Genomic DNA, 26393 nt, shown 5'->3' with positions numbered 1-26393 from the left:
GTCCTTTTGAACTCAGATGTTCTGTGGCTGCTGAAAACCTAGGGGTTTACAGTCAGTAGAGCTGCTGCACCTACACTGTTTTAACTCTGGAGGTCCTTTGCCCTTGCCCATCATACCTTCCTGTGTTGGGACAAACGAGAATCACTGTTCTGTTACCTTTTGAAATGAAGGGACAGGCTTCTGGAGTAGGTTCACTGAAGCCTTTGGGACTGTGGGCTTGAATTACATGATGTGTGGGTAGGAGAAGTGTTTGGCAACCCTGTGCTCCATCACCACGTCAGGCCTTGTGTAACTCATAAATACTTAGAGCAGAAGCCTCTGAGCCAGACTTTTAATGTGTGCAATACTAGTCTGCTATTGTATGCATAAAAATAATAATTAATGAAATGAATTGCATGGTCTGTTGTCTTAGTAATTAGCTTCCAGTTTGGGGTGTCTGAACTGGTGAGACATTCTCATGGTAAAGGTGAAACAAGGTGAGAACCAGAAGCGGGGAGTGGGAGACATACAAAGGCATCAGTAATTCTGGGGAAGAAATACAAGGGACAGCCCTCGCTGGCAGCACTGAGAGGGGGTGAAGCTGGTGGCAAAGGCAGGGGGGATAACCACAGGAACAACATCAGGATGAGTTCTGGGTGATGGATGAGGGGAGGGAAGTGTGATGGCAGGGAGGCCTCCTTCCAGGGAAATAAATACAAAGGAGGGATGATAAGGAAGGGATTACACCTCTCATGTCTTTGACCTTCAGTGATCCTTGCATGCTTGTGAAAATAAATATTTAACAATCTTCTTAAAGCTTGTTTAAAAGAGGAAATAATTAAGTTGGCTCTCTGCTTAATACGGTTTATCTCTGCATCTGAATTTTGGGGCTTAAGTAGCAAAACCAGAATTATAACTGGGTGGTGTTTTGACCTGATGGGAGCTAATATGTTGCTAACACCAGCTGAATAAAAACAGTGGGGTACAGCCGGTCATTGTGCAGCACATTCTTGCTTTTGTCAGAGGATATGCTGGATATGGTGTGGGATGAGGAGACTCTTCCCCTTCCTTCCCTGCATGGCCACACCCCTCTTAAGGAAAAAAAAAAAAAAAAGAAAAAAAAAGCATTACTTGATGTTTTGTTTAAATAAATCCTGATAGCAAACATGATCAATTATGGTTGATGTTTTTGATTCAGTTACTGAAAAATATTCCTGGTTGTAGCCATCACTAATATTTTATGCATTTTAATACTTTAAAAGTCAATTAGAAAATTAAACGCTTTCTTTCATTAAAATACGAGATTGTGTATTTGAATTTTAATGCAGTAAGAATGCTGCCTCAGAACACAAATTCATTTTATTAGCTTAATTAAGATCAGTAATGCAAAATAGGGTGAACAAAAGCCAGTGCGTTGAGACCTATAAGCCCTTCTGTGCTTGCTATCTGCAAATATCTTAGCTTGAGGTTTTCTCAAATTGTGTCCACTTTCATCCTTTTCTTAGGTCTTACACAGCTTTTTTTTTTTGTCTTGGCAGTTTTTGATGTGTTAAGAACAAAGTGAAGGTATATCAGAGAAACAATATTACCTGTCAAATTTGTTTTGTAAAAACAGGATTCATTCTCACACCTGACCCGGCCTTATACCTTGAAAGTGGTCTTGATAATGATTTCTCACATCCTAGTAAAGTATAAGCCTTTTAAAAATGTGTAAAGGTCCTTCTCAAGAGCTCCTTCTTTCCTTCAGATGTTTGTCACTAGGATTTTGTTTGCATGATGTAATTTTCTTACTCAAACCTCACACTGGAATTGCTTCTCCATGAAACATTTTTAGCATTTTGTAATTCATGCCAAGTGCAGTGGAGAGCTGAGCCTTTTCTAACTTTTCCCTGTTCATCTGCCTTTACAAGTCCATGTCCTTCCTCGAAGGCAAAGAAAATGTCTTTTCAGTTCAACTGCCAGACTGGCTCAGTATTGTTGTAAGTATGAATGATGTAATACTCAATCACATGGTGGTATGTCTGCTATTTTCCCTTCTTTGAGAGAGAGAATAATCTTTCCATCTCATCCAGTTTCAAGAGTCTGGGAAAATAGCAGCCCTAAATGAGGCCCAAAAGAACCAAAATCTTGATTTCTTCCAGAGCTTTTCTTTTGAAGCCAGATGTTCCCCATATCTTCTTTATTTTGACTTGCTAATTGGAAATAAGATGTTAAAGATAACATGTGCTCTGAAGCTTGTGTATTGTGTATTTTATTTAGATTTAATCCTTTAAACATTTGAGAATAAAACATAAATTGCGGAGCTCTCATCTTTAGATCAGCTGTAAGTGAATCATTTAAGTTTTCAACATCCTTCCAGTTTGGGAGAAACACAGTAGTCTCAGTGATGTTTTGGCTGCATGTGTTAGTAAAGTGCTGTAAGATTTGCTAATCAGTATTTTTTTAATGGAGATATATTGCTGTTTCTTCAATGAAGGAGCAGCTTAGCTCCCAAAAATAAAGTCTTAGCTTATGCTTAAGGAGGGAGTAGAAATTTGAGTTCTCTTCAGGTTCCTTTTGTGGTGATATGCAAGGAGGAATAGTGGACAATATATTTTATGTTGTCATATATCGTAATGAAAAGCGAATTTTGAAAGAGGGGAGTTATACAGACTGAAAAAAAGAAGCCTTTTAGTGTGGACAAAAAATAGCATGTAACTTCTACTGAGCTATAATATTTTTCATATGAACAGAAGACTGTGCAGTGTAAATGCATATTCAGCAACATGACATGTACTAACTGAAATGGAAAAGTCCTTATTACATAAAAACAAGAACTCCAAACGTTGCCTCTGTCTTATTATCAGGAGAAATTCTTACCTTATCTGTTTTACAGTATTTTTCCTTCTGCAATTGGTCTTTTAAACTTTTTATTGTGCCTGTAGTGGCCTTGCAGCTTCCAAGGGAAAACAAAGTTGGTTTTGTCATTTCAGGGGCTGTGATGTGTGGCACAACCCTAGGGCAAACAAGGAGCTGGTGTTTCAAATTAGACTGCAGAAAATTTGAGAGGTTACCTGAACCTGCTTGTTTCTGAGAAAGCACCACTGTGCCCTTGCTTTGCAAGGATTTTGCCTCGTTCTAGTTCACTTGCATTAAAAATACTCTTCTTTTCTTTCCTTAATGAATCCAGAGTAATGCAGTTCTACTTATCCATCTCTGAAGGCTGTGAGATTATAGATGCTTTTCTTGCTTTTGGACAAAAGAGGTAGGCTGTGTAAATTGAGACTGTTTCTTTTGAAATTTGCCATTGAAATCACCAGTGGACCATCCTTGATCTCCAGGGAAATGAGGAAAGAAATGCAAAATAATTTTTAGTCATTACTGAGGAAATCTTCTTTTAAATAGACATTGGGAGGTTGCAGCTGCTGCCTCTCACTTGGTACCTGGGATCAGAGAACATTCAATTTGTATTTATCTGGAGTTCAAAGTTTGGTTTTCCCATGTGAGTGCTTTTAAATTCTGCAGAATCTAAGCTGAATTCTCTTTTCCATTTGAAAACTTGTGGTCCTTAAAGGATCAGTCTTCTAGAGGATGCACCAGCTGGACTGCATCTGTGCTGCTGCCTCTGAGGGTCTCCCAGATCTCTGCATTCTTGTCCCATCTGGAGGACCCAGTTCATTGCCAATAATTATTTCCACTGCATATTCAGATTATAGTTTTTCAGTGGAAAAAAAAATTTTGTCAATGTCCAGTTTAATATTTACTATCATTCACCTTGACTCTAAGGTCTCCCTGTGGCAGAGGAAAGCGACTCAAGTGTTGACTGCTGCTGTTCTCATTCCTCAGACTTTGAATGGGTGGCTTCAGCATCTCAGCTCTTTCTCACAGTCATTCAGTGGTGAAACAAGAGAATGTTCCAGTCCTTGATTTCTGCTGATAATGTTGGCAGCCCTCCCAGCAGAGCTGTGAACTGGTCACTTTTCCTCCTGTTTCAACTGGAAAATTTGGGAGCACCATCAGGAGCAGAGAACATTGGCTGAGAGGTAGTATCTACAACATGAGGGCAGCATCAAAAAAAGAAGCTTCAAAACGTAGCTTGACAGAAATATTTTATTACAACAGTTCATCCTACTGACAGGGTCTAGGGTAGGATGAAAGACAATACAGTCTGTTTTCCACTCCAGCAGTCAGAGGTGTGATACAGGGAAATGTTTGTATAGGTAATGTATCTGAAGGTGATGAAATATGTAGAAAACCCTCTGCCCTATACAGGATTGTAGAATAATTTAGATTAGAAGGGGCCTATGGAAGTAATTTCTCCATTCCCTGCTTACATGCTCAGTAGATTCCTGAAGACCTGCTCTGGTTGAATGTTGTCTTTAGCAATGGACATATTATGTTCTCTCTGGGCTTTACTACCAGCATGCCAAAGGGGTTTTTTTCTAAATATGTAAACAGATTTTTTTCTTGCTACAGTTTGCTTCTGAGAAGAATTTGGCTCCTCTGTATCCTCTTACTAGGCAGACAGTGTTAGATGTCCCCTAAAGCCAGGCTGACAAGCCAGGCTCTCTCAGCTTTTCCTTGTAAATCCCATGTTCCAGCCCCTCAACCATGTCAGTGTCACACTGACGTTGTACTGGAGAAGACAGATCTGACCAAGGCTCTCCAGGTGCAGCCTCACTGGTAGTCAATAGAGGGGAATATCCACTTCCCTGGACTGCTTGGTGCACTTTTGTTAACACAACTGAGTACCTGTTTGGCCTTTCTCAATGCAAGAGCCCAGTGCTGCTGCTGCTCAGCTTTTCTGTGGGACATGCAGCTCCTTTGTGCCGGCTGTTCTTTCCCTGGTCAGCCCCAGCCTGTACTGTAGCAAAGGGTTATTCTTTGCCTGTGAGGCTTTTTAGGAAGTTGGAAGACAGATGCAGCTCCTGTCAGGCCAGTTCTCCAGCCTCCTAAAGTCCTCTGCTGCAGGACTGCTCTCAGCTCTGTGCCACCTGCATCCTGCCTGGGGTGCCTCTGCCTCCCTGTCTCACTGCTGCTGGAGACACCATTGTCCCCAAGGGATGCCTGCAGCAGCTCTCTGCTAATTGCACTTTGTACTATTAACCACAGCCCTTCAAACCTGGCAGCCCAGCCAAGTCAATGCTTGCCTAGGCCAGAAAGCCAGACCATGATGTCTCAACAACTTGGCTTTAAGAGCACCATGGCAGAACACGTGTTCAGCTGTGCTGAAGTCACAGTGAGCAGCTGCCATTGCAGTGCCAGTGTCCCTGAGCTGGTGTTGGTTTGGGCCATGTAGAACTGATGGGTAGGTGACACTTTGCACAGGGGTGTCTGTGCACAGAGCAGGTTTTTTGGCTGGTGCTCTGCCTGGAGAATTTCTCTTTGTTCAGAGTCTGGAGCTATCTGTCTTCTGATGGGCAACACAGCAGGTGCTCATTGATTTAATGTCAGGGTTTTTTTAAAGTACCGGTGACTAAAACCTGTTCCTGGCTTGCACAAACCCAGATTCACATCTGTAAAGGGAGTTAAAAGCTGAGAGGGGAGTCAGGGCCGAACACTGCCCATTCTCCTTTTGAAGCTGTTGTTGCTGTGCAATCTGAAACACGGGAATTGTGAGGCCAGGAGAAAGGCAAACAAATGGAATCTTTTGCAGGTGAATGGCCAAGCTTAGAGAGGGCGTGGGTATACCTAGTTCATCTTCTTTCTCTAAGGTTACTCTTGTGTGTTTCTTTTTTTACAAGTGTATTAATTATATATTATTCTCTTGACCTAATGCATAGTCAGTCGTGGCAGTAGGACTGTCATTCCAGTTTGCCTCCTCCCAGCTGAGGGTCCTGCTGGTGGAGGTGTACAATTTGTAGTGTTTTATGGAGAAGGTCATTATTCTCATCTTCTGATTGGAGAAACTGAGGCATAGAAGGGAAGCAAAATAACTTGTTCATCAAGATGTAGACATTTTTGTGTCCTGTGTGCATCTATACCTCTTAATGCTGCCTCCCATAATGTAGGAGCCTTATTGTACATGTTGCTTTCTATTTAATTTTTCTAAGATGCTAGGCTATACTTTTCCAAGTATATTGGCTAAATACATTGGAATTTTTAGCTAAAATTTCCAAGAGGAACAAGTTCTACACTGAGCTTGTTAGCTAAATTCTAGGCTGAATTTATAAATCTCACTGGTGAGAAAAAAGTTATAATTTTTTTTTTGAGAGCTTTACAAATATGACACAATCAGTGAGCAGCTGTAAACATGAGACTCACAATAGCATTCTCAGTTGTTCAGAGCAGAGCTGTATTTTAGAAGCTTGCCATCAGCGTGCTGGATAATGTTATTTGAAATCACACTGCTGGGTTACAATAAAACTGCTGCAAGACGCCGTGAAAGGCGTCTAAGGAGATCTTTCCCAGCATATCACTGGCAGTTTTTATTTTCCCAGAGGCAGATGATATGTACATCATTACTGACTTTTTTTTTTTGCTTTCTCTCATGAAGAATTCCAGCCGCTGAGATAAGTTTACAGCTTCTTAAAAACTGATAATGACAGAGCAGTCTGTGTGCTGTAAGAGAGACGTGAGATAAGTGCTTGCCATTGCTACAGCGTTCAAAAGAAGATAATAAAAGGATAAAAGTTTAAAATGACACTTCAGGAAAACACCTTATTTTCCAGCTTGATTAAAGCTATTTAATGAAAGTTGTTAACTTTTAAGAATATGGGAAATACCATTTGCAAGTAAATTGACTTCAGTATGTTCACTAACTCATGCTGTGCAACATTGTCTTGAGATGCTTTGAGAGTTCCTACCCAAGTGAGGGAAATATTGACAGTAATGCCAACAGAATTCCAGTATCTTTGACAAGTGAATTGTACCAGATTGCTTAATGAATTTTCAGGAGGATATCAGTGGGGGTATTCTGTCCCCTTCCTACCCTCTGTTCTCCCCACACACCATGCCCCAGTAAAGACTTTTCCTGTATCCTTAATGATCCCTTCATAAAGATGTGTAACCAATAACAAAGAGCTCACTTTATCTTTTTTTTTTAAACACTGAAAATTGATATGTGTGGTAATAAAGTGATTGTAGAGCAAATGGATGCAAAATAGAATTTAATATTAAACTGAATAAAGGATTTAAAAGTTATTGTAGGAGGTGCTTAGCTATGTGTGTTGGATAATAGAAGCATGAAAATTAGGACTGTCATACTTGAAAGGAGGGACTGAATCTGTGAGATCTCTTGCATCTCTTTATTCTAAGGAGTCCAGGATGTCTCTTAGCTTTAAACCCTTTTGCATGTTTTGCACAGGGGGACAGATTTCTTTGTTGATTTGCATAGAAAAGCTGTAGCTTGGGTCTTTCAAAGGCAGAGAGCTGGTTTGAAAAAGAACTGTTGCCCATAAAGTTAGTTGCCTGCTGGGGTATTATAGCTGAAATACATTTGAAAGCTTGTTTCTGTGACCTTTTGGGGAGACTCAGGAACCCCAGAGTCAAAATGTGTATTATAGTAGTAAGATAATCAGGATATTTCAGAGCATTTTACCAAGGAAGGGAAACTGTTATCTTCATTACAAAAACATTATAAAGGATGGAATGTTTTTTGTCGGGCAGTGGCAGAAATGGAAACAGAAATCCAGAGTCCTGAGGCACAGCCAAGAGTCCCTCTGGGTTATGCCTTTCAATTTCTTGGGAAAGATAGATTCCCAAGGGAAGCATTTGTTTCCCATCCTTTTGTGTAGATAAAATACAAAGTGTATCAAATGCCTGTGACTGTATTTTCCCTGCTTAATAGATCACCTCAAAGATTTATTCTTGTAATTTAACTCTCTGAAAAGTTAGCTGCCCTTAAAATCTCAAATATGGAAACTCCTCCCTCCACCTGCTCTATTATGCTTGTTCAAGGACCAAATTTAATCTTGTTCTAGAGACAAGCTTTTGAGACATAAATTTGTTTTAACTTTAAAATCCAGTATATTAGGTCCTTGAAGAGAATGTGTCGTGTTGAGAATTGTATTAATTTCAAAGTATGATGCATCACTTTTCCCTAGCCCTGAAAGGTATTTTAAATTGCTATTTGGTAGTTTGAAAGTTAGAAAAGCTGTTGAAGTTATTTTTGGGGTTTTTTTAGTTCTTATTGAGCTTTGCTCAGTTGGGCTGAACAGAAAATATCAGTGAAAGTGTCTTCTTACCCTTCTTAGCCAGTGACAGCTAAAGGCAATCTCTCACTTGGGCATTGCTGGGAAGTAGAAGTGAAGATGTGTTTATATATTGCATTTTGTCCATAGGTTGGTAACTTCAGATGTGCTAACTCAGTGCTTCTGTCTGTTACCATATCCCAAGATACCTGGGTAGCTGTCCGAGGGGATAATTTGCCTTTTCTCCTCTCTTATTGCCCAATAAACCTCCCTTGAACACTCCTCCAGTGTTACTCTAAAGGGCAAGATGCATTATTATATAATTTGGTGGAACGCTTTATTAGTAACTCATTTGGGATATGCTGCTATTTATGAACCATAAGGCAACTCTGTAATACAAACCAAATTCAGCATACCTCAGTGCTGTTAGGACTTACGTGGTTTTCTGTAACAGTGAGCATGCAGGAATCTTTTTTTAGGTTTAGTGTAGGCATTTCTTAAGTTGAAAGCACGGGCTGAGGAATTTTCAACACACTGATGCAGTGCATCAGTTCAGCTTCATGTATTTGTATTAATTTTATTGATAATCCCTAAACCAAGCTCCTTTGAGTGGTTCAGCCACTGTAAAAGTGGGGTGTTCTCCTGGCAAGCTCAGGTGAGCTTGTCCTGAGTTTCCAGCTCCACACTGAGTTCAAGTTCTGTAAGAAACACAGGTGATTGGAGAAGTTGCTGTGAGTTACTGTAATGCCTTTAATCGAACTTTGATTACTGCAAGAATAATAATTAACAGTTTGGCAGCTTCTGTGGAAGCATTGCTCCACCCATGCCCCAAGAGAGAGCCAGCCATGCAGGGAGCCATGACACCTGACATTTTCCCAGTGGAGTGCTGTGGGTGTGAGGGAGGGTGAGAACACAGAGAGCTCTTCCACCTGCCCGGGTGAGGTTTCCTGATCAGCAGGAATACACCATCAGTGGGAAAGGTACTCCTGTAGTGCCCACTTCCAGAACACAAGGGCTCCCTTTGGTGCAGTTCAGGTAATGAAAGGTTTCTGCAGGTGTGTGCCTGTGGGCATCTGATAGAGAAAGGTTTGTCATTGTGTTATGTGATACATGCAGAGATGGTTCTCTAAAGGCCTTTGAGAGTGGGAAATTTAACACATCCCATTGTTGTACTTGCCACCAAAGGCCATTAAGAGCCAGCAGCCTTGGAAGGGCAAGGATGCAATTAATTCCTTTTGAAGCTGTATTTTCTCTTAAAACAAAGGCTCTAGTGTCAGAATTTTTAATTTTTTTTTTAAATTTTTTTTTTTTGCTAAATGAGTGGCAGTGTTTTATGTGCATGATATTAGATCATGCCTATGCCTGGATAAATCAAGTCCACTGATCCTGGCAGAAAAGCAGCATCTGAGTTTATGTGCATGTCCCAGTACAGGGACAACAGCTGCCATGCTCCCATCCCAGCAAAGGTCTGCTGAGATAATTCACCCAGGAGCACTTAATACCAGTGCATTTGCCTCAGGGTGGGTATGAAAACTAAGATGTAACACTTGGGAAATGTAAAACATTCTGTGTCCACAGAATTTGGTTTAACTCTGGTTTAATTGAGCACTGTAATGCTGCTTTTTTAGGAAGTATAGGTGAGTGCTTGCTGGGGTAAAACCAGAGTGGTACTGTGACAACTCTCACACAGGAGCTGTGTTTGTACTTCAAACAAGGGAGGTGTTACCAGTTTTATAACATTTTGGTTTCTATAAAGCAGAAACTCTGCAGTAACTGCTTGCTTGTTTTTTCTCCTTACTTGTTTTTTTTTAGGCTTCTCTTTCAGATAAGGTAGGTCTTTGTGTTTTGGAGCAAGCTGGGAAAAACCGTGCAAACTTTGAAGAGGAATTTGAGAAGGCGGATGGGTGACAGAGAGATTGTCTCAGGCTCTAGTTTTGGAGAATGTGTTAAGCCACTGTGAGCTGGCACAGCCTCAGAAAGAAGTTATCTTGCTTTGGCCTTGCTTTCCCAGTCCTCCCTCAGTCCATCCCCTGCCTTCTATCAGCCCAGGTGTTGATGCAGTTACATGTGAACTGGGGAGTTAATCCAGCTGAAAACAGGCAAAAAGACAAGACTGTTCATTTCAGACAGTTCCTTTGGCTGGTTTGCCAGGTTGCTGCACAAATAGCAGCCATGGGGAGGGGGTGGTAATGAACTGCAATCAAGCTACTTATGGCAGATTTTTTTTTCCATATTTTTACATATTTCCAAACTTGCATTTGGAGTTTTCTGAAAAAGCAGAGTTATCAGGCTGATGACTCTGCTGGTTTTCCTCTGTCACCTCTGAGCAGGCAGTGATTTTCCTCTGCTGCTTCCAAATGTGTGCACTGCTGCTGTGCTGAATACTTGAGAGCCATCTCAGAATAGTTCTTCTAAGTCTGCACCTCTGACTTCTTTGGAACTTTCTTTCACTGTTAGTACAAGAGTCGTAACCTTTGTAGACTCTGTACACACATAAAAGAGAGAGAACTGAGCTCCTTTACATTTACTTAAATCTTTACTATCAATGTCCTCCTTCCCAGCTCCTTTGTAAAAGCCCACTTTATTATCAAATTGTCAGTCTGCAGATTTTTGTACTGTGCACTTTCATACCTGCTTGTGTTTTCTGCAGTAATTTTGCAATTTATTCTGCTTTATTTTTCCCCTTGCAGCTTGAGCTTTGCTCCTTTCCTGCTGCCTCTCTCCCATTCTCATCTGCCAGCCCTGCTCTTTCAAGTTCTTCCTTAAACCTTGCTTCTCCTAGCAACCTCTCTTGTTTTCCCTTGCCAGTGCTTGTTCAATTTACTGTTCAGAGGATGGGGTCTCTCTTTCTTGTTTGGAGACTTTTTGTTGTTTGAATATAGCCAACTGTTATTTATACATGGCCACATCATTCAAGTTGAAGATTAACCTCATGTCTCTCAGAACTTTTAAATTAATATTTACATTCTCATTCTATGCCTAAATTTTCTTTTCCCTAAGCAAATATACTAACTAGATTATCTTTTAGGGGCTTAGTATGGATATTCTTTGCATATTTTATCCCTTTGATACCCTGTATAATTGCAAGTTGACCGTACAAGCATTCTGAGACAAGAAATATATTTTTTACTTTTTTTTTTCCTGTTGTGTTGCACCCTGTTATAAATTTACATGTGACTATTAAAAATTTCCATGTAACTGTGTAAATATTTGGCCCTACCCCACAAAGCAGGCTTTTTACTTGAAGTTGGTAACACTGGGAGCACAACTTAGCTGTGCTTGCCCTTTGAAGACCACGTTCTCCAAGAGCAGCATTTTCAGAAATGCTGAATGCTCCCTGCATATTCAGCCAGCCTGGGTGCTTTGGAAAATGTTCCTCTAAATGACAATGACTCTGAAGACAATTATTGAGGAAAAAAAAGCTGCATCATTAATTTAGGATAGAGTGAACTGTAGGTGTGTTGGAGCCTGGGGGCTGATGTAGCTCACAGGCTTTGGATCCCTCCTGTCTGCAGCAGCCCAGGTTTGTCTGCTGGAGAGGCAGGTGGGGAGAACTGGTGTCAAAGGCTTAGGTGAGCCAGAAAGGCCCACTTGTAACCCTTCCAGTCAATGGCAGGCTGAATGCAGCCCCAAGTGCCTTTGATCTGCCTGCTGCTGGCACGATGCTGAATTACTGCTGCTGACTTTGCCTGGGCTGTGCAGGCAGTGAGGCTGCACGTGCTGAAAGAGAACTGCTGCAGAAACATCCTGATGGACATGGGGAAGGAGTGGGGCGCTGCTTTTTGTTTTCAAATTGGGGATTTTAGAATACAGAATTTAGAGCAATACACTCCTATGAAGCTTCTTTGCACACAGTCATACAGCTGTGTGCAAAGAAGGAAAAAATGCCGCAGACCAAAATGCAGTTCTTTTTTTATCGTGCATTAATCTACACATAAATAAAGATTGCTTTTCATAAAAACAGCATTTGTGCTTAGCAGTTTCATTTGTTAAGTGCTGTTTTTATTTGTGTACTCGAGTGCAGCCTGTGCTGTGTGGACTTCTTTGCAGAGGCAAAATTGGAGACTGAAGAAATTTTGGAAGCTGGCTCTGTGGGAATTCAGCCTTGAGGCAAAACTTTCATTAGAGTTGTCAGAAATGAGTTTTCTACAAAAGAATTGAGTTTGGGTATTATTTTCTAATTGTTTTAGTTCGGTGTCATTGGAAAGAGAAATGTTTACTTTAAACAATTAGTGTTGTCAGTCAGTCTCAATTAACGGCTAATTAAAATGGTGACAGTTTGTAAAGCAGCAGAGGTATAATCATGGTACGTCATAATCAGAAATCATATGGAATATTAAATTGTGGAAGGGGAAGGATGTGAATTGGAGGTTGATCTGAAAGGCTGGAAACTGGGTTCTGGGCCAGACAAAGCTGTCACTAGTTTTTCACCCTGGTCTCACCCCACTTCAGTGTTCAGCCTCCCTTTTGTCTTTTCTCCATGTGTTTGTTAAGGAAAGTGCTTCTGGGAAGTTCTCATTTGTTATGTTGTTTATCCAGAACCCTGACACTGAAATTGCAAATATTTATTTTTGTTAAGAACTTGAGAAAATTTTGCTGTAATATTCAGATTTTTTTCTTTTCAGACATGTTTCCTATTAGGCTTTGCTTTTTTATTTGAAACCAACTGAATTGCTGCTGTTGAGTATAGAAAGTGAGATTATGTTTAAATATTTTATATGTTTAATGGATCTGGTTTTAGTTTTTGTGAGAAACAGAAAACATTTTAGCTTAAGCTGAATAAAGGTGACACTTCATTACAGCAGCAGGACTTTTATGGATGTCAAATTTCTCCTGAGTGGCTTGCAGTCACAGTTCCTTGACACCACTCCTCCTTTCATGCCGTGGCTGCTTTTGTAGTAAGCTTGTAAAAATAAGTAAAAAATGTTCCAAGGGTGACTTACAAAAACTAACTAAATAACTAAAATCAATGCTAGAATCTTTGTCTTCTCCCTGATTCTTAATACTGTCCTGTGTCCCCCAGACACACCATGCTACCCAGTGGTAGAACTTTGAAACAGTAGCATGAAATAATCTGAAGATTTCCTGATTATTGTAGATTGTCAGACACCAAAGATTTTAATTTTTTTAAGATTTCTTTAGGATGGGTAACTGTATTGTAAATGGTAGTTGTTATTTTAACAGCATCTTGCACAATTTATTCCTGCAAATGGCAGATTTGCCTCCTGCTAGATGTTATTCTTGAAAATCAGGGGGATTTTGCTGCACAAGTACTTTAGGATTGCTAGAATATGTAAAATGTAGGTCTCTCTGAAGTACAAATGCATGCTTGTTTTGGTATTTTGGGTTTTAGGTTTCCGGTACTATTCATTTCTTCATGAACTTTTTTTTCCTCTGGTGCTGAGAATGAGATCATTATTGCAGTGAATCATGGAGTTCTCATATTATCCACATTATAAAGGCAGCAAAGGAACATTTTGGCCACTCAGTCTGACCTTTTACATCATGTTGGCCAAAGGATTCCCTTGAATTTAAATTTAATTTTTTTAAATAATGCATTTAGACTTGACTTATTTTGATTTAGTAATTTCTTTTTTACATTTTTACTGACAGACAGTTGTATACCTTGGTGAAACTTGCTTAAAGACTTAATGGCAAAGGAAAACTAGTTTAAACTGTTAATACTTTTTCTTTTCCATTTATTTTTTTTTAACTTGGGCACATTTATAACCAAAATCCCCTTGTGCCTTGTTATTTTCATGGGTATTTCTACAGTACCAGTAGCTTTCCATCCCTTCAGGAGCTTTTCCTCTTGGGTAGCAGTCTCCATATGTAAAATGATCATTGTTTTCTTCCAGCCTCAAAGAAAACATTTGTCTTACGATTGTATAATTTTTGAATACATATTAAGTATTATCTGCTGTTTTCAGCTGTTGTTGTATGTTCTCCTGGACCGTTCCAGCTCTGAAAAGGAGTTTGAAAACAACGGCTGTTTTTACAACCACTTCCTGCTGATAATCGTGCCCACAACGTTCATAGTAAAGGCCAACCCAGTGCTACTGCATGACTCAAGTTTCCCCTTTTGCTTTGCTGTAGTAGCTCCACGTCTAATCAGGGAGAGAGATTGCTGGAGGCTACCTTAAATGAAATCCAGAAGCACCACATTTTTATTGTGACCTTTGCTTACAATTTCGGTGGACATTTGAACCAAACTTCTCTAAGGAGCAAGGGAACTGTATGTTAAAGCATCTATAATGTAGCTCCAAATTGATTCAGAGTTGTCTGAACACTGCTTGTGAATTTCCCAATGCTTAGCTCTGATCTTGTGTCATTATAAATGCATAAAAGGTGGGTTTGTTTTCGTTGCACTAATAAAGCCTAAGCGTTTGTAATGTGTTAGTAAGTTTAGATTTTCCATCAGAGTGTGTTCAACAGTTTGAGGAGGTTGAAGAATACTCTGGTATGCAGATTTCATGACTGTAGCTGAAATGCCTGGGTTAGAAAAGTACCTCTCTGGCTCACCTAAAATCTGAATTAGCATTTGGCACTGATGCTCCTTCTGACTCCTCTTCTGTCTCCAGTGACAGCAGCCAGGCTAAGGACCACTCAGTTATTCACTTTGTGCCTCAGTAACCTATGAGATGCATTTCTTTTGGTGTTTCAGGGGTTTTTTTTCCTCCTAAACTGAGGTGAGATCTATCAGATATCAGTGATAATTTTGCTTTGTCTCACTGGGGACAGTATCTCAGGGTGGGCAAAGAATAATCAGGCACTTCAAGTCAATAATGAGCTGGGAACATTTTCAGACTTAGAATATTTCTTGAGCACAAAATTGGCATAGTGATTTCTTCCTAGATCTGTTTGATGAGCTGACAATTATTATGGTTCCTTGGCAATTGCATTGCTAACGTCTTTCCATTTTCTCTTTTTTCACTTTTACAAAAAATTTGCACTGAATTCAGTATTGCTCTGTGTAGATTTCTAAGCTGTGTATTTTACAGATGGTTTTTGTTAGCAGTTCCCTTACTGTGTTAAAATTTCAGATTACTGTAATGTCTTGCATAATACTACCTATAATGGATTTCTGATTTTTTTTCAGAGCCATACTGAATTTTCAGCTAATTAACTACCCAGCATTGCTATGGTTTTTAATGTGGAAATTAATTTTGACCAAATAATATTAACATAATATATTAAATTTTGTAACAAATTTGGAGTGCATTCATACAATTTTGAATGCAAACTGAGGGTAGAAATGCTCAAGGATAAAAGTTCTTAGCCAGGAGAATGTTTATGTATAAACTGATTATGTTATCTGAATTACTCTCCTTCCACAGCTGATAATGTTTAGGAGAAATGTGCACTGTATTACTCTGGCTTACTTGAAGAACATTCACTAATACTTATGTTACCACAGCATGCACCAAACTACACTGGTGTCCCTGCATTTTATTTAATGCTGGATTTCTTTGCACATTGCTGCATGCAAAAACTCACACACAGCCCTGCATATATATTTTTTTGCGTGCCTCACTCTCTGCCCTTCTCTCACACTTTACCTTGACACTCCTTTTAATAATAAAACCCTTTTACAACATGTGAGCCACACCTGAGTAGCTGATAGCACATCCAGCATGTGCTCATTAACAGCAGGAAGAGAGCTACCTTTGTACCTTGGGCCTCATGGTGCTTTCTTTTATTTTTTCCTCCTCTATTTTGGATACTGTTTAGACAATGCACCCATAACTGTGCTTGCTTTCAGTTAATTCTAATGGAAACTTGTAGTGGTTTGGCTTGTTTTTAACTATTATGTTTTCCAAGTGTGCCCATAATGAGTAGGTGGTGACCTAATATTTTGCAGCAGCATAGGATATCATGAAGGGAGTGAAAACTGAAAGGTAACACTGGATTTGCTTGGCTGGAGAAGGGAGCAGCCAAAGCAGCTTTCTCTTCCCAGCTCTTTGATGTGTCCTCATAGAAGAGAGCAAAAGAAACTTATTTCAGTTTTCTTAGTTTGCTCTTCCATCTGTGTTTCTGGGCTCATAAGCTGACATAGGAGATTGATGATACTTGATATTCTAAAGTGTAATAAGGGTGTTCTGTCTTGAACCTATTCCTGTTTTTAGTTATCACAGAGTAATAGCATGGCCTGAGTTGGAGTTAAGGGTCATCCAGTTCCACCCCCTGCCTCATGCAGGGACACCTTCCACTAGTCCAGGTTGCTCCAAGCCCCATCCAACCTGGCCTTGAACACTTCCAGGGATGGAGCATCTGCAGCTTCTCTGGGTAACCTGCGCCAGGGCCTCAGCACCCTCACCCTAACAAATTCCTTCCCAATATCCAATCTAACCATGCTCTCAGTTTGAAGCCATTCCCCCATGTCCTGTCACAAGCTCTTCTCCATATTTCTTTTAGGCTCCCTTGAGGTACCATAAGGCAGCAATTAGGTCATCCCACAGCCTTCTCTTTTCCAGGTTGAATAATCCCAATTATCTCAGCCTTTCCTCATAGCAGAGCTGCTCCATCCCTCTGATCATCTTGGTGGCCTCCCCTGAGCTCTCTCCAGCAGTTCAGTGTCCTTCCAGTGCTGGGATCCCAGCACTGGGGTGGGCTCTGAGCAGAGCAGAGGACCCCCTTACCTTGGTCTTTCTTGGGCTGCAGGATATGGTGAGTGTTGTAGGTCTCACAGTCGCTGGCTTGCTCTTTGAGACCCTCACTTCACTGTGTCAGCTTGAGCAGTGATTTCAGCAGGTGCTGGCAGGGTGTTTTGGGCAGCTGAACAATTAACTGGATGTTGGCTGTTAGCAGAAGTGGTGAATTGTCCTAACCCATATTTGGTTTCTTTAGCAGTTAACCTGGGTTTATTTCTTCCCTTTCTTTGGCTTGCTAATGAAATGAAATGAAGAAATACTGTCACGTTCAAGAAGCATGTATATTCCTTGACTTCTTTCACAGATATGTTACTTGACCTCAGCGACCTTCTTCAGGTATTGTACCCTATTTATTTTGACTTTTTTTAATTGTTAAAGTTTAAGATGTTTTAATTTTTCTCTAAAAATTCTGAGTGGAGAATCACCGGATTTGAAAATCTGAGTAATTTTTCAGTAAAATTAAATGTCAAAAAAATTTTATGCTTTTAATGCTGCAAACAACATAGCAAGAGTTAGCATTATCCTTTCATCAGGATTCAGAGTCACTGCAGTGGCACAGGGTCAGATGCTGCATATTTTTAAAACAACAGTTGTTGACGACAGAAATAACCTTTTTGGTAGGTAATACTGCGTAAATGTATTCGTGCACTTCAGAACTGTGTTTTATAAAATGTATTTTGAGAGAAATACGAACTTGCTCTGTCTGTGGAAACAGAAAGCTCCACTGACATATGTTGTCTTAGCCTCATTCTCTCTGTTACAACTGTTTTACATACAATGCGAGTAGGTTACTTGCATCTATTTTTGTCCTCCCAGCTGTCTTGGTAAATGGCATTCCTCTGAAGACTATTTATTGCTTGAAGCGATCTGCTGGAATTGCAATAATCAAATGCATCTTTAATTGTGAAATTTAGTAACTTTCTTCTCTTTTCTAAACTCTGATTGAATTATTTTGATTGCTCACGACCAAAGAGTACATGTATAGAATGGGAGGTTTGTTTCCTTTTAAACACAGGTAATTTTTCATGGTGAGGGTTTTGAAATAGAATGATCACAGTAATATGAAGAACAGTCACAATGTGAACTAGAATAAGGGGTATTGTATCTGTAAGAAGAAAAAGAAAAGATGTATTGTCAGCAGAAACAGACAAGAAAGATTGATTTGTCTTTTCCCCTCTGTGCATTCCAGCCAGAAAAGATTCTGAGATGAGACTTACGGGGGACCAAAAGGTTAAGGAGGGGTAACAGAGGAGATGGGAGAAACAGAAATATATTAGTGGTAGGGAAATAATCAACCCCTGAAAGAGAAAAATCCAAGATTTCAGTATCTTGATTTGCATTTAACTGTGTCTTCTGATGAGCTCTACTCTATGGCTTCTTTAAGGTGAATCTGAGCAAACAGGAATGTTGAATGTTATTGTTAACTCTACCTATCCAGAAAGTCCTGTTTAAGAATACATATATGAGTTTTTCAGGTTCTAACTTGATGGTTTTTTCTTCCTCCCCAAGTCTGTTAAAAAAAAATCAAACAAACCAACCCCCACAAACAAAACCACAAACCAAACAGAAAACCACAACTACAAACTGAGCCAAAAAAACCCCCCAAAAAAACCAAACCCAAAAAAACCACCCAAGCCACCTTGGTAGCAAAACATTTGTGGCCCAGGAAGTAAATTTCAGTACATTCTGCTTTAGATAAGTCTTTGCCCACAAAACTTAAAAAATAATTAGTTTGTTTAAAATAGTCAATTAGATGATACTATTTTACTTTGAAGTAACTCCTTTTTCCAAGGACTACTCTCCCATCCTGAAGTTTGGATGTAAATGTTCTTAAGGAAGAAGAGTTGAGAGGAGCAGTAGTAGTGGTGGCAGCAAGTTAAATACTTTCCAAAATATTTAATTTGTTCATACTCATCTGTACAAAATTTGTTGTAGTGGTCCAGGTAACTGTTTTTCTTGGTGAGATGAAAAAAGTGTTGACTTTATATCACAAAAAAAAAAAATCACATCTGAAGTCTAAAAAATGAGCTGCTGCTGAGCTACATCAGCTCTTGCTTGGAAACTGATAGTGAATGTTGAGACTTTTCTTCAGAATGTTCCTGGTGCAGCTCAGTTGCAGAGGGAGGGGAGGGACCTGCAGGTCTCTTTGTCATCTGGCTGCAGGAATTTTGTGAGAAAGTCACCACATGAAACATCTTTACAGATTGTCTTCATGGAGGCCTCTGACTGAATTACTGAGCACCCTGAAACAGCTTTTAGTGCATTTCAGGGTGAAAAAAATCATAGAATCATTAAGGGTGGAAAAGACTTCCAAGATCACCAAGTCCAGCCATCAACCACCATCATTTAACCAAGTGCTGAATCTGCTGTTACCTGCAACTCAGTATTTGTTTAATGACATATCTTATATTCTTTCTCTCTTGCTGCTCTTTAGAAAAAAAGTGGCAGAGGAAATCCTAAGAATGCCCTCCTAGGCTGTGGTTTGTACTTGTTGTACAACCCCTCTTCCTGTCTTTCTTGAATTTCTTTGGGACTTAAAGATATAAATAAATAAAAAGCTGTCCCCTATAGTGTAATGTGCTTTTAGGATAGTATTGTGCTGCTAAAACTTAGCAATAGAGGAGACTAATTTTTATTGTTAATGCAGTCTGTTTAAAAAGTCATATCAGTTTTCTTCTGGTGCTGATGACTGAGATGTGGGAGTTTGTCTTGTTCCACTGGGGGACTGCTGCATTTTCATAATAATTTTTGGAGCTTCAAAATGGCTGCCATCTTGGGAAAAGACAAAAAGTCTTTTTTTTTTTTGTAATTTTTTTTTAATTGGAAAGGCAATTTCCTTGGTGTTTTATCTTCATGTAAAATACATCTTACATCTTGGAAGTCTCCTGTTGAAAGTGTTGTCGGATCCAGAATGCCTCTGATACGTTTGGACTTCAAAGCATGATCTGAAATGAACTGAAAATGTCCAGAGCCCTGCTACAAATCAGGCGCCTTCCCTGTGCCGAGCAGTCGTGCTGCTTGTTGATTGAGTTGGAAGGACAGGGAAAGTACTTGCTTATATTTTCAGATCCTGCATTTTACTTGCAAATATAGTCCTTAGAGAGGTCTGCAATCAGGCCTTTTGTTTGCTTTTTTGTTAGTCCAATCTAAGCGACAGGCCTGGCTTGTTTAGGAGAGCTGCAAAGCCTGTCTAGCCTTGGCCAAGTTTTGAACAGTTTAGGTTTTCTCCCATCTTTCCAAGCATCCCATTCCTTGCACCTGGAGGACTATTTGGCTGAAGTTTCATCTCAGTGTGGTGAAAGGCTGCCTTTCACAGGCTCAGAAATGCCTGGGGTTTTTTAGTCTCTTGTCATCTCCAGTGTCATGGTCTTTGCAATGGGGTTGTGGGGAAGGGGTTGGCATTGCTCTGATCCCCAGTTTCAGCCTAGTAGAATATAATTTTTAGCATGCCTTGTGGTTAAACAAGGAAGTGTAACAAGGATGACGTTCACTGTTAAACCAGGATGATGTTCACTGAAGAGATCTTAGACATCTGAAGAGCCAGGCTCTTTGTAAGAGCGTGCAGCAGGAAAATTACCAGCAATGGATGTAATTAATTACAATGGGATGTCTCCACTTGATATCAAGAAAAGGTTTTTCGCTATGAGGACAGCTAAGTGTGGAAACAAGTAGTTTAGGAGCAGTTTTAAAGTTTTTATCCATCAAGGCTCTCCAGATCCACAGCAACCTGGTGTGTTTTTGTGGCTGAGCCTGCTTGGAGCAGGAGGTTGGGCTGGAGACCTGATGTGATCCATTGCCATCTGAACTACACTGTGGTTCTAGGTACTGGAAGAGGATGCACAAGAAGTGAAAATCAGTAACTAGTACTTGCTTGGTCTCTCTTCCAATTCAGAACACAGCTCTCACCCCTGTTTCTTCATCTGCAGTTTATCTAGTACTTGCTTGTCTAGAAGGATTTTTATTGTGAATTACTTTTGAACACTTGTTTTCATTTATTTAATCTAAAGGCAGAATTGAGCTCCCTCTCCCTGACTCCTCTATGATTATTGCAAATTATTGCTCTTTGACTTTCTTGCATAGATGGTTTGGTAATGGCTTATTGTACTGCTGTGGTGTTGGAGGAAGAACTCCAGGACTGCCATGGATGTGACTAGCAGGAGAGTCTCCTTTGGAGTCCCCTGAATGAAGGCAATGCTTTAAAGCCCAGTAGGAGAGGGAAGCTGCTTAATTTTGATTTGTGTCTCTTTTGAAGGACAGCCTGACAAGCTGAGATGGGTACTTGTTTGTATTTTTGTGTGTTACCTTTTGACTGCTCTAAATGCAGTATGGATCAAAAAAAATTAGGAAGTTGGAGTTTATTGTATGGAGAAAGGTAAAATAGAGTAGTCTTTTAAAGACTGTACTGGTTTGCTTCAGTTTTTAATACCCTTTTTTCATATAAAGTTATTAACATGTTGACTGTATTTGCCTTTATTGCCCCTATGCAAATTACTGTTGATTGAGTTAATTTAAACAACCTGTTTGGGACCTTCAGGCATTACTACACTAGAAATGTTAATAATGAATCAAACAACCACAGGTGCCTCTTTCCCCAGCAACAGACACTCTCCTTAAAAACTCATTTGCTTTTCATGCTTGTTTAATTATTTAGGCAGGCAGCCATGGATGTTTCACAGTGTGAATTCTCATGGTGTTCCAACTGCCCGGTCTTTGTCTTTCTAGAGGAATATCTTAACCACTGTCACCATTTGTTGTACTTTGCCAGAATGCCACACTATGGTCTTGAAAAGCCTTTATGGAAATTGCTTGTAGAAGGGTTATTGTTTTATAACTTTATGGAGCTTACAGTCAAACAGAAACTTCCATTCAATGGTAGCAGCTTTATTTTTTGCTACTCTCCAGAAGTTAAAGTGACCTGGTAACCTGGTAACTGTATGAATGGGAGATTCTCTCTTTCCCCAGGAGAGTTTAAAATTCTGGAGGGTGTTAGACTGACAAATTCCTCTGTTCCTGGAAATGAGGTGTTTGTTGTTATTTCTGAAAGTGGAAATATATTGGTATTTGTGAACAGATCAGGCATGATGTGAAAGCAAGAGGAAATTATGAAAGGATAAGAGTCTCTCTGGAAGTGTCCCTTTGAAATCAGTGTCTGATGACTGACAGATGTGAAATGAAAAGACTGTCTCCAAAAAACACTGTGAAGGGCAAAGAGCATAACAAGTAGAAGGATCTTGTTGTGAAGATGTAACTGAATAATTGGAAGCCATTCCTTCACTAAATGCCCCTTTTAATTAACATAATGTGTTTGATAATGAGAACAGAAATTAACTATTGGTAAAGGACAACATCTTAGAGAATCTTAAGGGCTCCTGTAAAAAGAGGCTTTTGCAGTGCCTTGGTGAGCACATACTTCTTTGTCTGAAAAATGTCTTCCTGCTAAAGAAGGTTTTTGTTTTGCCTCTTTTTTTTAATAAAAAAAATCAGTAATGGGTCCACATGCTTGTAAACTCACTCTGTTAAATATGAGTTGAATCTAAGAGAATATGGTGAAAACTATCAGGACATGCAGATATTTTAAAATCTCCCCTCTAACAGAGGTTGACTCCCCTCTTTTGCATTAGGTGTTGATGCTTAAACCTAGTGATTGCATCAAGTTTAGGAGATTTTAATATATGGTGAAAATCTGCAGAAAAGACCACAAGTCTTATGAAAGTATATAAAGCAATTGTCTCACTTCAACAGTTTTGATTGGGGAGAGTTTGGAGAAATACTGTTTTTCAGTATGATCCTTTTAAATTAAGGGGAAAAGAGGCTGAAGTTGATGTGGTAAGCTTTAAAGCTGCACCAATTTAAGTTTAAGCCAGAGACACCCTTTTAGAAGGGCATTTTTGTTTATTCACTATTCTAAGAACTCATATAAAATTAGGTTTTATAAATGCAAATGTCATATGATTCTAAATTTGGAACTTTAAGCTTTTGATGGATTGGAGTATATGAATTTTTATAAGAAGTTCTTAATGAAGAAAGAACTAGAAATTAAAGTAGGCCTCTAAATTAATTCTCCTAATTTTCTAAGCTTAATGGAGTGCAGAAAAACCAAATGATGAGAATAAAGAAAGACCTCTCTAAATGCCTATTTTATATCATATCTCTTCTATCACGGGATCTGTGTGTGTGTGTGAGTAATAGCTGAAATCAGTGGTAGCAGAATAAAATTTTAGTGAAAGGGCCACATTCCACTAAACCCAGGAGATCTTAGGTATCATGTTTCAGAAGTTCAGTGGCATTACAAATTTCTGGGTGAACTTTATGCCATCTTTAATTTTTTATTTATGAGAAGTGCCCCAGAACAGAACCTGTGAATCTGTTGACTTTTAAAGTTGAGAAGAATATTGTTTGAGAGGGCCTGAAGTCTTTATTCCTACTGATTTTCCAGAAGAACTGGAAGCAATTAAATATTCCTGATTCTTTTTGTGACCCTGGCATTAAAAATGTGTGAGCTTCATGAGAAAAACAATACAGAACATGCACTGTACTGTATATTTTGTTTTCTTTGTAAATTGGTAGTTACCAAAAGCTACAAAGAAATGGGCTTGTAAGCAAAAGAAAGAAAGTCCTTCATTTACCATTTCTTTCTGTTTTAATTTTTTATTTTGTGCAAATACATTGCCTGCACCTTGAAGTCAGTCATAAAACACTGATGATGTGGGTGAAGTGGAAAAGTAGGTTAGATTTAAGTGCATTACTTCTCAAATAAGCCATAGATCAGGAGACTTTTAGTTAGGCCAAGGAAAGAAGGATAAATAGTAATTGAGCACATTTATTATTCATTTGTCTTTGCTTTCGATTTAATTTGGAAATCACTTTGATTGTTAGAACTTCACTAGAAAAAAAAATACCTGCTTCTTTATGACTCTTCATATTTATTTGCTCTTTATTATTGCATTTATGGAAAGTTTGCTTGGGAGGAGTTTCTTAGGGAGTGACGTGGTTTGATGGTGACAAACATCAAGTGTTTGGATGTCGTGACAAGGAAAAAGGCTAGAAGGAAAAAATGCTTGTTTGGATTAGAGTTTTATGGGTTTTTTTAGTTTTTTTCCAAGACTAGTATGAGAACTAGATGAGTTTGTGAAGCCTCTCATGGAAACATCATATGTACTTGGCTGCACTGAAGTAACTTTATTGATTTGTGCCGTGAAGTCGTCCTTGCAGAACAAGATCTAAGTGATGAGGTTCAAGATTTATAGAAACTTGGTCTGCCAGCTTAGAAGGCTGAAATTACAGCCAAACACTCATTCTTTATGTTAATATTTTTTAGACAAAAGGTCAAAACAACCCTTTTTGAGCTTGCAGTGAATCTAAAGCCAGCTGAAATGCTGCAGACATTTTGCTTTAGTGATATCTGTTCTGTCTCAGTGGCTCGTGGAAAGTCACACGCTCTCAGGCTCCAGTATGAATTGCCAGATTCAGTAGGTGTGTGGTTTTTTTCTGTATAAAAATTGGTGATTTACTTCCTAGAAAATAGACTTCTCATTCAGAGGGTATATTTTGCTCTTTTCTTTTCCCTAGAATAGTGCTTCTATGTTGTCTGCTATTTCAGGAAGAAAAAGGACAGTAAAATTTAAGGCTATATTTTTGCATCTTCTAGGCCAGTCCAATCATTGGTCAGACACAGCATGAAATACACTCATTTCTCACTAAATATAGAATTAATTACCGTTATACCATGTATAATTGATTGCACAGTCATTTTCAGGATATGTGATCATTCTGAGGATATCTTTGAAGTTCTAATTTCTGATTTTTAAAATATATTTGAGAAAAATACACGTTAAGAATATTTTCATGTAAACATTTTGAAGGGCTAGGTGAAAATATGTCAGTTGTTTGGGGGTTTGGTTGTTGTTGAGATACATATATTGTAGCTAGGTTGGTAGAACCATCCATAAACTTGGGAGGAAAGCCTGCTTTTAACCTAATGTTGGCAAAGCTCTTTGATGAAATGGAAAGAGCAATGGTTTTTGGCTTGTGCCATAATCATCACTCAGTTGTGTAATTGAGTGCTAAGTAAACACCTTCACCATCCAGCCATAGGAAAGAGAGGGGCAGTTTTGTTCCATAAAAGCAACAGAGTATATACCATTGTTCAAAACAAACCAAAAACCTACTTGCTTGGAGTGTAGGAGGATGGATTTTTTAATACTAACCTTGACCTTTACATATGCCTTGAGGGAAGCAAGGTGTTCATGGAGCTCCGTGGGAATGTTTGAGACTGATTGGGAACTGGAGTATATCCTGCCTTTCTTGCTGACCACAAAAACACATCTTAAGATAGAGAAAGAAAACTTCCTCAGACTTGTAAAATACAAATATGGTTGTCTGTGCTATAAATTGCAAATCAGAGTACGAAGTGTAACTCCTACCCTCAATTTACATCCTCCTGGGTGCAGTGAAGGAGGGGATGGGAGCAGAGCTCTGTCCCTGGTGCCTGAGCAGGTTTAGTGTGGTTTAGGGCTTTTCTGATTTTTTTTTGGTGCTGTTTTTTGTTTTATTCTTAATGTTTTCAGTGTGATCTGAGGCAATGTCCAAACAGCAAGATATGACAAATAACCCTTGAGGCATGTAGCACCACTCCTTGATTTGGTGAAAAGTTTGGTGTGTGCTTGTGCAATACTTAATTATGCCACTACAGATGATCATGCAGAACTGAAATTTGCACTGACTTGTATTTGCTCAGGTTTTGTAATGGTACGAGATAAATGACACTTTATATATTCTGATATTACATTTATGTCTACTTAATGCCTTATGATGTAACGTGACAACTGAAAAACTGTGCTACAGAGCAGCACTGAGCCCGCTGAAGAGCATGATGAACAACTTTTTTTAATTTCTTCAATATAAACTTATGCTTTGATTTACAATGCTAATTTGTGCAGATTTTGACAGGCACTGAGTATTATCCTGTACATATGAATATTGCTTGTATAACTTGATTTTTTTTTTAAGCAGGTTAAGATTTTGAAAGTTGGGGTTTTCTCCTTTCCATATAAATGTTCTATTAAAAACATTTGTGGTTTATGATCTACATAATGCTTTTTTTTGTCTTTTAATAGGTGAATGTCTATGTGCTGGGAAAAACCTTCCTTGTGCTGGCCAGAGAACTCTGCATAAATGCTCCAGCCATAGGTATTTTATTAATGATTTGACTTTTGACTATTTGAGTCTTTTATTCCTATGGTTACTTGAAAAAAATGTATGTATGTATATATACACAGTATTGTATGTTAATACTCAAGTAGAAACTTTATAGTGAAGCTGGAATCAATCCAGGCTGAGGAGCATTGCTGACTATAAGAGCCTGTTCTCCTTCATGGAAGAGCTTTTTTGGAACTAGATGCTGTTTTCTTTTGCAAATAGTTTTGTTGCTTTTTCCAAGAGTAATTTGGGCTATACTAAGACAATGGACTGACGTGTAACAAATTTGTGTGTGTCAGCAAGCTCCTACAGGCCTGTCATGCTTCAATTCCACAGATGCAACATTTGATAAGTATTTGCCAAATTTATTATCTGTCCATCACCTGTAGCTGAGCTGTTCAGAGTGGCTTGGTGGAAAATGAGGAGCAACTTTTTTCAAACATATGAGTAACTT

At 39.1% G+C, this 26393-nt stretch overlaps 1 protein-coding gene across 1 annotated transcript in view; it reads left to right on the top strand.

The window, feature by feature from the left end:
* BRF1 (BRF1 RNA polymerase III transcription initiation factor subunit) overlaps positions 1-26393 on the top strand; it is a 171797-nt gene that overhangs the window by 52307 nt on the left and 93097 nt on the right. The window contains exons 4-5 of the mRNA XM_039732995.1: positions 17046-17077; positions 25858-25930. Coding sequence (XP_039588929.1) covers positions 17046-17077; positions 25858-25930 — 105 coding nt within the window. The remainder of the gene's footprint in view (positions 1-17045; positions 17078-25857; positions 25931-26393) is intronic.

The sequence above is a fragment of the Passer montanus genome, unplaced genomic scaffold (assembly GCF_014805655.1).
Source record: "Passer montanus isolate IOZ18808 unplaced genomic scaffold, ASM1480565v1 scaffold82, whole genome shotgun sequence".
Taxonomy (NCBI): Eukaryota; Metazoa; Chordata; class Aves; order Passeriformes; family Passeridae; genus Passer; species Passer montanus.
Note: the sequence above shows the minus strand (reverse complement) of the source record. Positions and strands in the feature narration are given on the sequence as shown.